General features: G+C 33.9%; 1 protein-coding gene across 2 annotated transcripts in view; it reads right to left on the minus strand.

Moving 5' to 3' along the window:
* Positions 1-18349, minus strand: part of LOC149806063 (casein kinase I-like) — a 66778-nt gene that overhangs the window by 26355 nt on the left and 22074 nt on the right. For both annotated transcript variants that reach the window (XM_089950937.1, XM_089950940.1), the window contains exons 7-8: positions 16992-17140; positions 13066-13207 (exon numbers count right to left, since the gene is read on the minus strand). In XM_089950937.1, the coding sequence (XP_089807063.1) occupies positions 13066-13207; positions 16992-17140 (291 nt within the window). The remainder of the gene's footprint in view (positions 1-13065; positions 13208-16991; positions 17141-18349) is intronic.

Raw genomic sequence — 18349 nt, forward strand, 5'->3', positions numbered from 1 at the left:
ATGCAATTTTTTTTTTGACTGACTTTGTCTTCAAGGTGATAGGAACAAAGTCGAAGAATGAATGGTCTAAGTTTCACCACGATTCATTCCAGGTATGAACAAAATCCATTAAGTGGTTTATGACATATAAGGAAACAAATAAAACTTCAACCAAAACCAGACTGCAAATTTTATAAGACTGAAACCATGACCCCAAATAAAAGAGGCAAGCAAGAATTACAAAAAGGGGCTTAGGAAATATATGCAAATAAAAAACTTCTTAACCAAAATTTTAAACTATTACTGACGTCTACATAGCCACCATCAGATAAGCGAATGCCATGTTTTGCTTCCCACTAATGCAGATTTGACAAATAACAAATTGGGTTATCATCTGTGTGCATAAATTGTCTTTTAATTTGTATACCCCAGTCAAGTTATATCAAATGCTGATGTGTGTGATTTTCATTGTGAATAAATCAATTCCTAGAGAATTTTGTTCAGATAGTCCAGTCAGTTAATCAAGGTAACAGTTACTGCCCTTCTTTACCTTAAGTCTGTCTTGAGCACTAATCAAATGCTTCTGGTCATTCAAAGTTTGAAGACAAACGGAAAATAACTCCGATATTCATAAATTATCAACTCAATTCCCCATCCCCCGATAACTTAAGACCAATAATGTGTCAAATAGATTTAGCATTTTCAATGTGACTTGGTGCGGACGTAGGGGTTGTCAGTAAATAACAAAGCAGATGAAGAATGGTATAATTTAAAGTTTTATTGGTATCAACAAATATCTCAATGCATTTCCTGAATATTCAAATGTGAATATTTGGTTTTCATTTTAACAGTAAATGGTACAGAGCATGATGTCATAAAATTCATGTAACATCTCCAAGTTTTCCAAACATTTATTACATGATGGCCATGTTACTTCATATTTCAACACCTGATTAAATGCCATTTCTTTCCATACGAGTAGAGATAGTTCCTCAAAAATACTGTGTAAAAAATTTGCGTTTTTCTTCAGCAAAAAATGTGATCTAAGAAACCAATCAGAACTGTCCTACAATTTTAGCAATATCACTGGAAATATCCAACTGATGTTGCAACTTCGTGATAACAGACACCAAATAACCTATGTTATAGTACTTAATATACGGTCAAGTATATGAAAACTGTAGCCATTTATTGTCTAAAGATATATCGTGAATCCATTTCTGATTTATCATCTGAAATTACAAATGATGCCAGAGCACTCTCCACATGAATGATCAACTTCAAGACTTCACTTGACAGAAATGTTATATATTTTGATTTTGCATTGTTATTCAGAGTATTCTTAATTTGAGGAATTTAACTTGTCATGTCCTACATGCATGGAATGGTGCTTTCTTTCTCATTTGGTCATTCAAAAGCACATGCTGTCTCATTACATCCCTATAATACAATTAATTCAAGCTGGTCATTTCAAACAATTTTTTGAGTAATTCTTACAGACAAGATATTTATGTTCATATGCTTGTCACAAAATAACTATTGCTTCTGATAGGAAATGTCAGCAATATTTTTACTTGCTGCCAATATTTCATATGATTCTAAAATGTAACATTCTAACATCAGATTTACAAAATTCAGAAAACTACTGCAAACCCTACTGATATTTTCCTTTTTATGATGTTTTTTGCATGTATTAGACCAACACATGTACTTTAGTCAGAAGAACAAACACTGACATAAGCTCTGCATAATATAAATCTCTTCTGGGATATAACACTTGTGACATTATTGTTAATCCCTGCTATGATTAAAAAATAATTTCATATTTATTCCTTTCTGAGGATATCAGCATGATTAAAAAATAATTTCATTATTTCATATTTATTCCTTCTGAGGATATCAGCATGATTTTGAATGTGTGTAGGTAGGTCTTCGCAGTAACATAAACATCAATGACTGCTTTTGTAACGAAAAACTGGACATTATGATGCCAGAAAGTTATGACACCCTCACCACAAACAATAATAGTAGAGAATGTCATCAACATTTCACCTGAAAGTTTAAATTTTTTATAGCATTTTACTTGTGACCTGCATTAAGTCTTGTTTATTTCTGGAAATAACGACGTTTTTCAAAAGTATCTCTTGCGACATCCAATTGTGTATAATTTATAGATCTGTCTGACAGAATTATCAACTGTCATCGCCTGCTTTAACCTAAGAGCAGCAAATGAAATTTACTACCTGGGAGTTCTTTAACCCATTTTATCCTGAATACAACTATGGTCGTAATACCCCATTCTATCCTGAATATGCCTGTGGTCGTAGTGTCCCATTTTATCCTGAATACGCCTGTGGTTCTAGTATCCCATTTTATCCTTAATACGCCTGTGGTCGTAGTGTCCCATTTTATCCTGAATACGCCTGGTTCTAGTATCCCATTTTATCCTTAATACGCCTGTGGTCGTAGTGTCCCATTTTATCCTGAATACGCCTGTGGTTGTAGTATCCCATTTTATCCTGAATACAACTGTGGTTGTAGTATCCCATTTTATCCTGAATACGCCTGTGATTCTAGTATCCCATTTTATCCTGAATACGCCTGTAGTTGTAGTATCCCATTTTATCCTGAATACAACTGTGGTTGTAGTATCTCATTTTATCCTTAATACGCCTGTGGTTCTAGTATCCCATTTTATCCTTAATACGCCTGTGGTCATAGTGTCCCATTTTATCCTGAATACAACTGTGGTTCTAGTATCCCATTTTATCCTGAATACGCCTGTGGTTGTAGTATCCCATTTTATCCTGAATACGACTGTGGTTGTAGTATCCCATTTTATCCTGAATATGCCTGTGGTTGTAGTATCCCATTTTATCCTGAATACGACTGGTTGTAGTATCCCATCTTATCTTGAATACGACTACGGTCATACTCTACTACACGTGTGTAGTGTCTCTATAAACATGTGTTATACATCACAAATATTTGTGTACTTCTTCACCAACACAGGAAATGGTTAAAGCACGCATGTGCAGTGAAATTTAAAACACGTGGTTAGAAAGGAAATTGTTGGCATGAAAATCGATAGATAAAATGATGGACAACTCAGATGTAAACATGGATGTTGATAGCGAGGGTAGCAACACTTAAGTTGACGATTTGGATGATTCTAATGATAATATTGACTTAAATCATGGGTTAGAATTTAATTAAGTTGATGAGAGATGATGCATGGCTTCGTGCACTTTTCGACAGTGATTTGGAGAATGAAGCTGACTTTGTAACTCAAAGTAATGCTGTGCACTGGCTTCTTCTGGGTGTTGAACAGCTGCCCCTTCTATCAATTTAAATTGTGTCTGCAACTGATGTGACAAGTTTTCATGAGAAACTGCATGCTGAAGTACATGTTCTAGAATGTGAAGTAAACAAATTGTTCCAGGTGTTTTGTTGTCTAATTTTAGTAAAATTATTACAACTTTTGAATGAACATCAAATTTTGGACCAAAATACTAGAAACTGAATTATCTTTATTTTATTCACATACTATTAGGAGCATTTCATTCATCTTCAGGAACTAAAGATTCACTGAACATCATGGTAAGTATTTTAATTTGTTTCTTTCTCTTTCAAGTCGTGTTTCAAAATATAGTTGTCAGCAAGTAAATTGGTAAAAGATAACAAAACATATATCACTGTGTTGCAAATTTTATTACCTTTTTAGAGATAAAGTTTTATATACTTTGAAAAAGAAATAACAATGTTACAACATTTTTAGTAAACACGGTGAAGGTCATCACAATTTCTGCTGCTGCTGCTGTATGATGCTGTTTTACCACAATGTATTAAGAATTGCTTCTCAGGAATCAGGCACTCGGTTGAAATTGGTAAACATGATACAATGGGTTAAACAATCTCTCAACATACTGTCTGGTGTCTGGCCTTTACATATATAGAGTCAACAGAGGACAAACTGACTTGTATCTCCTGCCAGAAAAGGGCCAAGTGGTGTGAAAAAAAAGGAGAACTTAGTTTAGACAGGTAACAACTTGTGTTTAAAATAGTTGCTCAACACCTGTTTTATTAAAACCCTAGTATATAAACAAATTACTCACTTAACTTCATAAAAACAAGAAAAAACTTTCTTGAATTAAGCAACTTTTTTCTTTTGTTCTTGCGAGAGATGGTTATCTGCAGAAAAAAAGACTCCTGTCAAAAACAGGAGACAGATCGAGATAAAAGCCATCCATTCCTATCTTTGAAGGATGAAACATGAATAAACTTGCCTTTATTTGGAATCTGCTAACAAACCTCCAGAGAAATAATCTGCTTGTGATTGGGTTACAAATTCACGGATTACCACTTGACTCATCAAGCTTAATGCATGAATACTTTTTCCACAGGAGTATTTAAGATTGAAACATACTGTTAACATAAAGTACAGTATCATCAACTGACACAAAAGTTGATCAAAAAGCAAGAAAGTATGTTTAAATTGTTTTACATTGGTCTCTGAAAAGAAAAAAAAAAACAAGGAGTTCATGTTGTGCTCAAAATAAGAAAGTTTTAAATGGCCAGGGAGGAGAGTTTACATCATTTAGAATATGCAAATTCAACTTCGCTTTCTTTGTGCATTTGGGTAAAATAACGGGCCATGTCTATCTGAACTCTTTATAAGCTCTGACATGGGCTCTTACCTTAATTTTCTTATAATTATAATTTGTACTAATAAGACTTTAACCACATCTGTTTTTATGATAGTTCAACTGTAATTTTACTGCTTACTAATTTGCTGTATTTCTTTCCATGTTTTCATTTTTCTGCATCTATACCATCAGTTGAGAGGATTGCACAGATCAATTAGATGCAAGATCAAACTATTAATATATGCGCATCTTGCTCCCAAAGGTTCTGTTACACCCATATATGCCAGGTTTTGCAGAGAAAAATTTGCCTATGTACTGGAAAAAGATGAGGCTGTCAGTATTCATCTAGTTAGCTGTTTTAACATCAAGTCTGTAAGAAGCCAACTTATTTTTTTCATATTTGTATCCCTGTTGACTTTGATCAGTGATTGATGGCAACAACCCAGCACCGGAAGGAGAGTCGGCTTATCTCTTTGACGGACTGCAAGGTTTGATGTTTGAATCATGATGAAACAATACAAATTAAAGCCTCCTTTTGTCTGTTTCATGGATGTTAATCCAAGTAGTCACTTTTTGCTTCATTCCATTTGCACTAAAGAACCCAAAACCAGGGCCCAGCAATCAATTAAGTTCATTTTTTAAAATTACCAATGATATATCTATGCCAGATCCCAGTGCAAGTGCTGCAGATGAAGATGAACATAATGTTCCAATTTCAAAAGATTACTTGACAAAGGCCTTTTTGCCTTCTACAGACCTGCCAATACACCTTGTCCATAAGGCAGTCGATTTCTTTTCCGCAAGTTGGGCCAGTTTTCAGTAAGATGTAATAAAAGATAAGGTTCTGCTACTGTCAAGCTGGAAAACACGCATTTAAAAGTCTAAAAGTGTGATTCAAGACTGATGCAGCATTGGTAATCATTGTGTTCAACTCAAATTACCTACAGTATCACAAACTGCAATTCCAAACCCCATGGATCTTGATGGCCTCTTGATATCTCTCAACTTCACATAATCCTTATAAAAAAAATTAATGTGGGCACAACAGCAATCATCTTTCCTGCCACAAGACATATTTGAATTAACTTGTGATGTCTACTAAATGTAGCAGCTGCCCTTCCTGACTTTTGCCCCCAATCATCTGAATATTCCCTTCTATTCTTCTGTACTATTAAAACGTTTTAAGAGTTTTATTGTCCCTTTGGACTTAACAGGGGGTCAGGCTACAATAATTTTTTTCTGGTTGGGAGTGGAGCCAAGTAGTGCAAGTAATGAGGCGCTGTTTGGCTGTCTTTCACTGTGAAATATACACAAAAGGGACTGATGTTTTTACTATGGAATGATAGGAAAGCAGTCATTCTTTCTTTTGAAATGCCTTTTTGTTGTGGTTTTGAACGACAGTGTGGTGGATGCACACAGGTAAAGTAGGTATGAAATATGGTCATGAACTATGTTTTCATTGACCTGGAAATGGAATCATGACCCCAGGTTCTGATCAACTCTCATTTTTTTTAAAAAATCCAAATTAACACCTGAAAAGTTTTAGTGTGTGTTGATGTACTTAAGTGGCACTGTCACCCCTAGGAATCCTAGTTTCACTGGAATCTTAGTTTTAATTCAGCTGGGAGAAAGGCATGTAGATGATACACAAGAAAATAGTGGCCTGACCCCACGTGTTGCTTGTTGGATGCCATAAAAAAAAGCAACAGCTCGATCATGCAGATGCCATGCATCACAAAATACGCGCAGGTTAAAGCATCTTAGGTACTCTGGTATAGTTAGTCTCATTCCCCTACCAATACTACTGAATCAATTATGAAACCCAGATCTGAATCAAACACAGATAAGCTACTACTGTATCAGGATTTTACTGCAAACATATTTCTGTATTTTTTAATTTTATTCCTTAAGTTTGTATTTTTTTGTGTATACCACTGGTGCTTTTATTTACTTGTTCCCAAAAAATAATAACCTCATGTTTTTTTGTTGCGAGACGTACCTGGTTTGGATTTTGCATGTTTCTATTTATAGATGACTGTAAGTCATGTGATCTAGCTATGCTGAAGTTGTAGGCTTTTTATAACACCAAGCCACTAAAACTAAACATTTTACGTGGTGCATGGAAGCTATTTGCTTTATAAATGAGCTCTGAATCAAAGTTGTTAATTGTGTGTGGATTAGGTTGGTGATTGACAGTGATGATATTGGAATGGGATTACACTATAGCTTGTTCCACACAGCCTTGCCAATTTAATCCTATCTATAACTTTATAAATTTTCAGGTCAGTGTCATTAAATACAGCTAAAAGTACCTATTTGTTTCAAATACTTCATGTGAAAGGAACTAGATACTTTTAGCTACATTTAATGATGATGACCTGATAATTTATTGAGTTATAAGTACTGGTAAAATTTGGTCTTGTACCAACTTTTTCATCCTTTCCAGGACCAGGTACCAGAAGTAGTGCAACCCTTGTGGAAACACTGGGCACCTAACTGAACTTGTACAAACTCCCGATTACATATGCACATATTCCTTGTTGATCAAAACTGGATCTGAAATACCACTTCTCGAGTGAGAACAGGCCCAGGCTCACAGATGCAAGATTACCTTATTAATATGCCTAGATTGTCTGCATTATTGAACCTATCCAGGATCCTGATGATATAAACCCATATTTCAAGTCTGACCAATCACGGACAAGAAATATGGCTTCCAGAGGGGTACTAGCTCAGCAAATCAGGTGCAAGATCACCTAATTAGTATGCATGTATCTTGCTCATTACTGAATCCAGCTGAGATCTTAATGACATAAGCATACATTTTAAGTATGATCAAAATCAAAACAGAAATAGTCTTTAGAATGACAACATGCTCAGCCAATCAGATGCAAGGTAACCTTATTAGTACACTAATCCGATGAGTGCACTCCAGAGTGTAACAAACAATAGCTGATGGATGGACAACACACAACACATGATTTAAAATGTATACAGAGCCACAACATAAAAGTCACTTGGCCTTAATGACAGGTCAGCTAACAATGGCTTTTTATATGTATTCTTCTATGGAGAAGAAACAAACGTGTTGACAAGAGCATTTTGAAGAAGAAAAGGGTTAAAATTACTTACAATAACAAAAGAAGTAATGCCCGCATGCATCCCACAGCTCAGAAAAGTACTGACAGGATTATATCAAGATTGACTGCTGTTATATTGACCAGATGTTCAAAGTAACATCAATATATTGAAAGGACATCAAACAGAGCATATTAAATATCTTGCTTAAGTTGTTCAAACTTGAGGTAACAGAAACCCTAGAAAAGGCTATACTTCTTTCAGAAAATGGTGAAACTTCAATTTGATTTATCTTTGTAATGACTATTCCAATGTTATGTACCTAGGGGAGGGGAATATACAAATATTTTGTAATGACTTCCAATTTTATGTACCTAGGGGAGTGGAATATACAAATATTTTGTAATGACTGTTCCAATTTTATGTACCTAGGGGAAGGGGAATATACAAATATTTTGTAATGACTGTTCCAATGTTATGTACCTAGGGGAGGGGAATATAAATATATTTTGTGAGATGGGGTCAAGCTTGAACCTAATTTTGTGTCTGTGCGAGTGGAAATATTTCCTGCTGGTACCAATATAATAGGACACCCTCTATACCCCTTAAATTTAACTTGACAACACGTGTATAAAAGAAAATAAGAATCTTCAACACTAAGGTTAATCTTGGGTGTGGATGTACACATGGATAAACATGCAAACAGATGCCAAATGATTCAATGCTGGGTTTCTGATAGGACAGGCCCAACAAAAAGTGGCATTCCATACTACCTACATATGGTACACATTTAAATGGAATAGCCACAATCTAATATAAAAGGACTATTATTATTTTCATGGAACTTTCACAATAAAACCATGCCAAATGCAATTCATGCATCACACCTGCTTGGTGTATTTTTCTATAATTAACTTTTTCAATTTCTTCAGCTGTCATTTTGAAGAAGAACATGAATTTGTTAGAATCACAAATCAATTATGAAATCCATTTTAACATTCATAAAGTTAAAATTTAAACACCTATTAGAACAATAATTGGAAAAAAACACTGCAAATGTTTTAGGTAGGGAGAAATAAAAAAAATAAAAGATTCCACACAGACTGGAGCATTTTGTAGTTTATATTTCAAACAATTTGCTTGACCACTGATTAACTAAAAATATTTGACTTGTTAGTTGGAGTGAAGGACATATTTTGTGTTTAATGTAACATGTAAACTATTTATCAAAATACAGAAAACATGCGTTGCACAAAGTTTCATTCCAATATTACAACATCATGATCACTTAAGTCTGTTCAATACCTATTTAAAATATCTTATGATTTATTTACCTAGTAAAAAATACAACTTAAGTATGGTCAAAACATTTATTAGCAAGGGTTCACCTGTGAATTGTTCTAGATGCCTCCCCTTTGTGTCTGATGTCGTCATGACTGTTATATGAGGTAAGCTTGAGTACCTCGAAGGGACTGACACTCTACTGGCCAAAAAGAATTGCAAGGAATTCAAGATAGGAGTATTTAACACTCAGGTTAAGTTAATCTTGGGTGTGGATATACACATGAAAGAAATCAAAACGATTGCTATGTTGGGTTTCTGCCATGGCAGACTCAACAAGTCGCATTCCATCCTATCCATAGCTTTAACTGAAATAGTACCATGTGTAAAAGGAATATTACCGTTTTCATGGAAGCTTCACAAATAAAAGCCTACCAAAAATTCAATTCATGCAGAACACCTACCACAGTGAACTTTCTCAAATTTGGTCAGCTATTAAAGCCAGGTAAGCTAAACATGGGTCACTCCAAAAGACTGATACTCTATTGTAAAGAAGAACTGCCAGGTTACCACTATAATTTTTAACCGCCAAGTGCTGAAACCATCTGATATTTTTGAGCAACATCAAGATTGTCAAATTAGCCTGTGGCCTCCATACTGAATGCAAGATCAGAATTATTTTCATTTAGGATTAGCTAGACATCATTAGAGGTCTTCTGGTGAAAACCCCATCTCAATATGACCACCATTTTGGAGGAGTAGAAACAAGAAGATATTTAGATTTTCAAAATGGCCACCATGGCAGCCATAATGAAGGTTGGTCAGCACCACTTTAATTGAAAACTGGATATCCTACAGAGTCGTTTTGTGGAATTCCATGTCAACATGACCTTCCAATGAGAAGGAGCATTGATAAGATTTTCAATACAATTGCCACATTCAATGTCAGAACGTCAGTATTTTTATTTAGGTCCAACAAAATAGCCAAAAGAAGTTAATATGACTATCCACCTAGGAGTAGTAGAGATAAGATTTCCATGATGACTGCTGTGGGGGTAATATTGGAGGCTATATAGGCACCATTTTCATGTGGGACCAACCAGACTTCACAAGAAATCTTCCTGTGAAAAATCCATGGTGATGTGACTTTCCATTCAGGAGTAGTGTCAACATTTTCAAAATGGCAGCCACAGTAGCCATACTGCATCTCCGATCAGCATCATTTTGGATTATAACCAACTAGTCATCATAAGAAGTCATCTGGTAAAACTCCATTCTGATATAATTTTCCTTTAAGTAAGAGTAGCAAGAACAAGACTTTTAAGATAACTAATATTGTGGCCATGTTGGGCATGAATCTGAACCATTTCCATTTCGGATCAATTAGACATCATAATAAGTCTTTTCTGTGAAAATGCCATCTTGACATGACTATCCATTTAAAAGATGTAGCAATAACAAGATTTTCAAGTTGGCCACTGTATCAACCATATTGGTCATCTAAGCAACACCATTTTGTTTCAGAACAAACTAGACATCGTAAGAAGTCTTTTGGTTAAAACAACATATGACTACTTTCCATTCATTTTAGGTTATTGTTAAGGTTTTTTTATGGTTTCAAAATATTTTTGAAGTTTAAGACACAAAACAGTTACAAAATTACTCCATTGTGAGCACAACAATTACTACAAATATGATAAAGTATGTTTGAGTTTGCTCCTAAATATAATGAAAATAAAAACAATCAGATGTCTTTAACATTCATACCCATGCACTTTATAGACTATGAACAAAAGATCATGATCAGGGTAGAGCCATTCGGCATATTTTCAAACTTTTTAGGTTTCCTTCAGTATTTTAAGGCTTTTTTAAAGGTCAGAATGCAAGTTTAGGTTTTTCTACGTTTTTGAGGTCCATTTCTAACTCCGTATAACAAGATTTCTATCTCTGTATAACAAGATTTTCAAGACAGCTTCCATGGCAACCATATAGGATATAAGATTGGTATCATTTTCATTTAGGACCAACTAGACAACATTTGAAGTCTGATAATGAAAATCCCATGTTGATACGACTGGATACAAAGCAGCACTGATTTCATTTAGGACCACCAGACAATGTATGTATGTGTACTTAATATTTCAAGGCAATCCTTTAATTAGTGTACAAGTAGCAATAACAAGCTTGTACTAACAGATGGATGAACACTGGATTTCATACAACTGGCCATCTCATGAGCTTTTCTGCCCTATGACTAATAGAGATAAAAAGAAATATAGTTTCATAAACATAGTTTTATAAATATACACATATCAAGCTAGAATGCACATTTCAAAAAGACGTTTTTGACTGGAAAAAGTACACAAAATATAGTTAAATTTGTCTATAAAGGTCAGTCAAGAGATCACAGAAATCTGACCTTTATCAACAGTGATAAATAATTATTATCACCACTTAATATTGTTCTTTATGGGCAGACTCTTTTTTCATGGAGGTGTTCACTAGGGTAAAACAGCAAACTAAATATTTGTTTAATCATTCTATTTTCTATCAGGCACCTACTGATGTAAGCCTCCATCTAACCTGAGAAATTAAGTCAACAAGAGATTCCAGTGAACATCCTCAGTAGACGTTTTTAAATAAAATTTTAAAAAATTTAATTTATTAAATAATCAAAACTATTATAAATTATACCTCAAACTAAGCAAATCTGCTTCAATGCTTGAATAATATTGCTACATCAAAATTAATATGTAACAGTACAAAAACTAGCTTTAAAAAGAACATTAACAACAATTTCCAAACCTATCAATGATTTTCGACAACAAGGCAGACAAAAAATAAGCGATCGGTAATCCAACCTATCCTATTTTAATGGCTAAAGCCTTTAACATTGTACAACTGTTGCAAGAAAACAATTTATACTGCTCATGCTGTTTTTAACTTCAGAACCAGTAGTTTTAGACTGGATGAATTAATACAAAAAGCTGACACACACACACACACACACACATATATATATACACACACACACACACATACACGTTAACATATAGACACATATATATTAACCTTAATATTCTATTTAAAAACACACCATTTTTTGCCTAATGTCATGCTTGTCAAGCAATGATGGAGTGAGTGACATATAGAAACTTATAGTAACTTTTTTTGATTCAATAAAAACGAAACCTTAAAATATTCCAATTAATAATAAACAACTCCTTTTTCAAAACAAAAATATGTAGACCATAAGAAAATCCATTTCCCTACTTTTATCTCTCCCTATTCGTAAAAACATCATTAAAAAAAAAAAACCAAAAAAAAAACCCCACAGAAACTTATACTTAGCAAACCTTTTGGCGAGTATATAAAAACTTCACAGCCAAAAGTTAAACATGTTCAAAAAGTCATTGGTTGTACAAGAACCAGCTGCAGTAATATGAATATGTTTACAAATTAATGCACTCTATTAGCTCTTGGCCGCCTGACTAGAGACAATCAAAGTTTTCTTTTCAATATTTTAGCATTAAAAATCTCATCAAGAGTAGAAGTGTTTATCAAGATAGCATTTTAACATGGAATCTCTTGCTGAATTTTATATACTTCTGAGATTTAGGGACTCACCAATTTGGGTTCAACAAAACTCAACACTCAAATGTGTGTATTCAATATATTACACAAAATGTTAATCTCCATCTCAAACACATAAAATGTACAAAATTTATTAAAACATTAGTAACATAACAACTCTTCCTAATCCTTTGTTTCTAATCTTAAAATCTCCATCCCTCTAGCTCCCCACTTTCTGGAGGCTGATCAATTCTAAGAACTCTGTTCACACTGAGTAGACACCTAACTGCAAAATAATTTGATGGGGTTTGACGTTTTACAATGCAGGAGTTGCTGCAATGTATCATGGTGCAGGCAGAATCATAAACTTTTAACTTCCAATGGAATAAAGACAGACTTGCACTGGCTGTACATTCAGCCAGGATTATAACAGTTTCTCCATCTTCTGCAAACTGTACATGTTGTTAAGTACAAGAAACTCCGATATTATTCAAAGTTAAAAACTTACTTCCATATTCTCCTGGAGGAGTGGCTGCAGGTACAGGTACCTGATCTGTCCGTACTCGACTCTGTCCTGCAGTACCATGAATTGGTCTGGCAGAGGAACTGTGAACCTTATTCCTGTCTGTCTCTTCATTATTTCTACCACCCTGAAAAATGTATGTTAATTAGAGCTGTGAAATTTTTAGTGAACATCTACCGGATACCTGCAGATCTTGACGATCAGGTACCTGAGTACCAGATCAAAGGAGAATTGTATTACATGTGTACAAACCTGAACTGTTTTGTTGTTGCTGACACTGCATGAATGGCATGGAAAAGTAATATATTTTCAGTGGTAGAATTGTGTAGGTCTGCAAGTTTTTTGCAAGTCAGACCTGTCTTAAGGAGTGACTTCTTATCAGTAAATCAGAGTCGCATTTGGGAAAAATAAATCAGCCCAACTGAATCAATAGATAGATGGATAAGAAAGATAGAAAAATTACCAACAAAACTGTGTGAAATATACTTGTATTAATGAGTGGAGTATGTCACAAATAAATTAACAATGTAAAATTTGATCTAATTAAATCCACAATGCTTGACATTTTAAATCCATGAATTCAATCATAGTACACATAGTGGTATAAAAAATGTAAGAATGATTTGATACACAATATCCCATAATTTTTTGCACGTCTTAAAAAATAAACAATGGAAATTAAGTCCACATTTTTTAAATTCATAGTATCCCATAAATGTCACTATTTAATGTAATCAGGTACAAAGTCCAAAAATTCTTTGCCTGATTAAGTTTTGAAATCTTCCATTGTTGTCTAGTAAATCATCATGGCCTAGTCATTATAAATATCATCCGACTCCCTTTCCTTGGTACACTATTATATGCAGGTACTTATGTAGATACTGAGCTTGGGCTCTGTAAGTAACACTTTGATCATACAATTTGTGCAATTTATTAAGGATGCAAATGAACACATGATAATTGTGTGGCAAGACCAAATAATCACCCTGTACTTGCCACTGAACAAGTATCATTTCCAGCTCAAAGGGCTGTCACATGGGAAAAGCTAAGAAAAGCTACATTCAATTCTTTTATTCAGTTTAAGTTTTTGAAAACACTGTCCATCTAATGAGGTAAATAAATAATTGCTCATGTTCTTTACCTTTTGTGTTGCCTGTTTGCACCAGTAGTTTAACAGAATCCACAAGTCATTTTGCTTTACAACTCCAAAATTACTTAACAATGAAGGCTCTATGCCTTCAAAGTTGCATAGTGGGGAAAGGGTTAACAGAGCTTGAGAAATAAGCTTAAAACATACAATTGAGCCAAAGTGAGTTAAGCATGAAATATAGGTCATTGACCTACTTTTCTGATGAGACTGAATTACATATCAAGATTCTTTCCCTCACAAGTATCATGAACCGATGTACACAAGTATAAATAAATGGTTCAAGAACCTATTAGGTCACATGCTAAAAAAAATAAAAAATAACCCAAGATAGTAAAACAGTGTAATGTTGGTCACAGTGACAATTTTGTGGTACTAATAGCAGGGTACATACAGATCATGAGACGATATTCCTAGACTTTTCAATGACTATTCAAAGCATCAAGTTTTCTACTATAGGTACTAATTGAAATACAAATTTCACTTCTGAGATGCTGCCAGGATCTAATGGGGGTGGGGGACTTTAACTTGTCATCAATATAAGGGTGGTGGGGGTTTAAACAAAAAGCAGTGGGAAGATTTAACGGTCATAGTTCAATATATATCTAACACTTCAATCATTCATCTCTCTCTCTCTTCCAGTTCTAATCTGTTCAAGTCCCATTCAAATCATAATCTTTAAGAGACGTCACCTCGATCGTAAACGCATTTATCTGTCAATTTTTCTGAACTTAATATATTCCTTATTTGAGTATGAATGTTATCTGTTGAGAACCCCCTTTCAAAGTCTGCTATCTGATGAGGCATATACACAGCTAGCTTAACCAAGCTGGAAATAGTCTGGAAACTGTTATTTATGGTTATGTACAATTTTCCACAGCTCACAAGTACTATCTTTTGGATGCTTCTGTTCCAAAATGTTTTTTCATGAATATAAGCTCTCCTAAGTTTCACTTTCTTGAATTAGTGCTTTACAGACAACTATGCTAGATTACTGTTCCATAATGCTGTATTAGGATTTTAAGTTTATTTAATGCCATAGTTTACTTGTTCTGATGGGTTTTTTTTTTTTTTTTGGGGGGGGGAGGGTTTGATCAAATAAATATCCTTACTTCTTAATTTCATTTTTAGATTCTTATTTATTAAATTTATCTTAACCCTATAGTGCTACATGGTTTTGTAGCAAAAAATCTTGCGGGGCTAAATTCTGATGAACAAAAGAAGAAAAATTTAAATCTACTTTTAAATTGTCTGTATTTTAATTTGGCTTAATAGTCTGCACTGTTTTCAACATTTTTGAATTGCCGTGAAACAAGGGGTTGAATGGCATGCCGTCTGTTTTTGTCCATCCAACTCGTATTTAATACCATTTTCAGGTTAAAAATCATTCACCAGTTATCTCCATTAACACTTTCCCAACTCCAATACTGACATACTTCCCAACTTTAAAAATAAATTGCCTTCATCACTATCAACAGTCAATATTTGCTTAACAAAATTGTCATTTAAAGGTAAACCAAGAAGTTATAAAACTTCACTGATGCAACGTTAAAACTACAACAGAAGTCTTGTTCCTGAGCCCAATTTGCCAATCAAATTTAGTTGAGCAACCATTCATGTCAAGCCAAAAGAACCTAGATGCATTACCAGTTACAAAAAAAAAAAAAAAAAAAAAAAAAAATGTGTTGCATTAATCCCCATGATAACTCTACCTAAGTGGCTTAGGACCAATGAGCTCTTTAAATGTGAATGGTTGACAAATATTGTATACTGCGCAGAGTACATTTTCATATTTGTAATTGTAAACTAATTTGCAGTTGTTGTCATGTATCACTTGTATCCAAGTGCACAAATTCATACAAATTTAGTACAATGATGCACCCTGGCAGAATCTCGAAAAATACGATAAACATAAATAGAGAATTTCATTTTGGATAAGAGATGCAAAAGGTCCCAGTGCTATGCAGCTTTCACTATACAGACTGAATCTCATACAGATGACATTCATACAAGTGAAAGTTTGTAAATCATGTAGAGCATAAACTTTTATAATATAGAATGTCTCGTAGTGAGAAATACCGTATGTCAATTTGCCCATTCAAGAAGTGTAACAACAGCCAGTATATTTTAAGATGAAAAATAACCATAATGGACATCAATCCGTACCATTTTCATTTAGGACCAACTTTAGAATACAAATACTTGCATGCAAAACCCATGTCATTCAGTAGTAGTGATAACAAGATTTTCAAGATGGCTGCCATGGCAGTAATTTAAGTTTTATGACAGTCATCCAAGAAGTTTAAGAGAAGTTATAAAAAAAAACTTGTGCTAATAGATCAATGACAGTACACAGACCACCTGGTCAATGATTAGAGATGCTCAAAGCTGCAATATTTAATTTAATATGGCTGTACCTGCTCACATGTCTGCACATCGATGCCCAAGCAGTTGGACTTCTACCAAGGCAGGATTGACCACGAAGACTTAAACCTATATGGCACATGATGCTGGGCAAATTATCACTGCAGAAAGCTTTTTTCCAAATACAGAATTTACATGTAGCAAAATATCTTTGCAATCACCCATATTACAAGACCAACTCCCAATAACAATCAGGTTTGGTCTTTTTCTGGTCAATTCTGTAATAGAGCAAACTTGTACTCTGAAATCAGGTGCACCAATTTTTGACCACCATTCTTTTGTCTTGTTTATGGTTTTATCTGAAGGTTTTACTGCACATTACACAATATTTAGTACTTACAAATTTCAGCATGTTCCAGTCAAATACATAATCATATGTAAATCCCTGTCTGTGGAAGAGATTCCTGAATAGCTGACGCAAATAGGAGTAGTCTGGTTTGTCATCAAACCGCAAGGATCGACAGAAGTTGAGATATGTAGCAAACTCAGCTGCAATGAAGCAACATATAAAATTTAATTATTCATATATAAACTGCAATTGAAATTTCAAAATTTAATTCACATAATTTCTTAATAATACTTTTTGTCACATACTGTATAGAAGTTTCAACTTCAATCAAGTCTTTATGTGATGATGTGTATATATGCAATAACCTATACCGTATTTTGTGGCAAACAGCAGATATGGTGTATTTATGAAAATTTACTACAATATGTTGCCTCAAAGAAAGTAAAACTAAATGATACTATTTAACAGACAATAAAGGAAGTTTTCTACAAGTTTCAAGAAGAAAAAGATGATTACAAACCCCTAAAAACACAACATGCAGCAATATTGAAAAAAATAGAAAAAAATCACCTTGTTCATAGCTAGTGATTTCATTTTGACAGACAGGAAGAAAATGTAAGTTCAACAAGGTCTTATCTAGCAGAATATATAACATTTGTTTCTACATCTGACACAATTCAACGATATGTAGGAATATTTTAAACTGTTATACCAATTAGAAAATTTGGGGCTGTTACTATGATGCTCTCACCAACAAAATGAATTCTCTTGTTGGCAAACCAAACTAAGATATTTTGTCTAGTACATTCTCAAAGCATTACAGTTACAATACAAAAAAGATGAAATATATTCTAAAAGTTTAGACCCTGCCAACAAGATTTTCATCTGCCTGAAACAATTTTTGTGGTATTTATTTTCCACATGCACCACAATTCCATTTTGCCTGACGATGATTACTTTCTGTCCCAGATAGTTCACATCAGCATCTATCAATACCATGAACATCTAAATCCTGTCTAAACTGTTTTTATATCAGCCTAAAATCTACATATTTTTGTGCACACATGACATCACAATAAGCACACATCGTTCCAGACCTTTAACACTTTAAAAAAACACAAAAAATGTGCAGATATAAATATAATCTTGAAAATGTTGCAAAATTTTTAAACAGTCGAGACTATACTTAGATTTTAAGAACTGATCTTCCTGCTAAATATACCAACTGTGTACCTATCAAGTGTAATTTTTATGAAGTAGATGCACTTTAGAAGAAATCCAACCCACAACATACATCATTTACTATCAGCTGACTTGTATGTAAGCTGATAAACTTTGTACTCCAATTGTAACAATTAAAAGCCATTCTTTGAACATCTTTTGCTTATATCTGGAAGGTAACATTATGG

The sequence above is a fragment of the Sinohyriopsis cumingii genome, chromosome 2 (assembly GCF_028554795.1).
Source record: "Sinohyriopsis cumingii isolate HCF-2022 chromosome 2, ASM2855479v2, whole genome shotgun sequence".
NCBI classification, from domain to species: Eukaryota; Metazoa; Mollusca; class Bivalvia; order Unionida; family Unionidae; genus Sinohyriopsis; species Sinohyriopsis cumingii.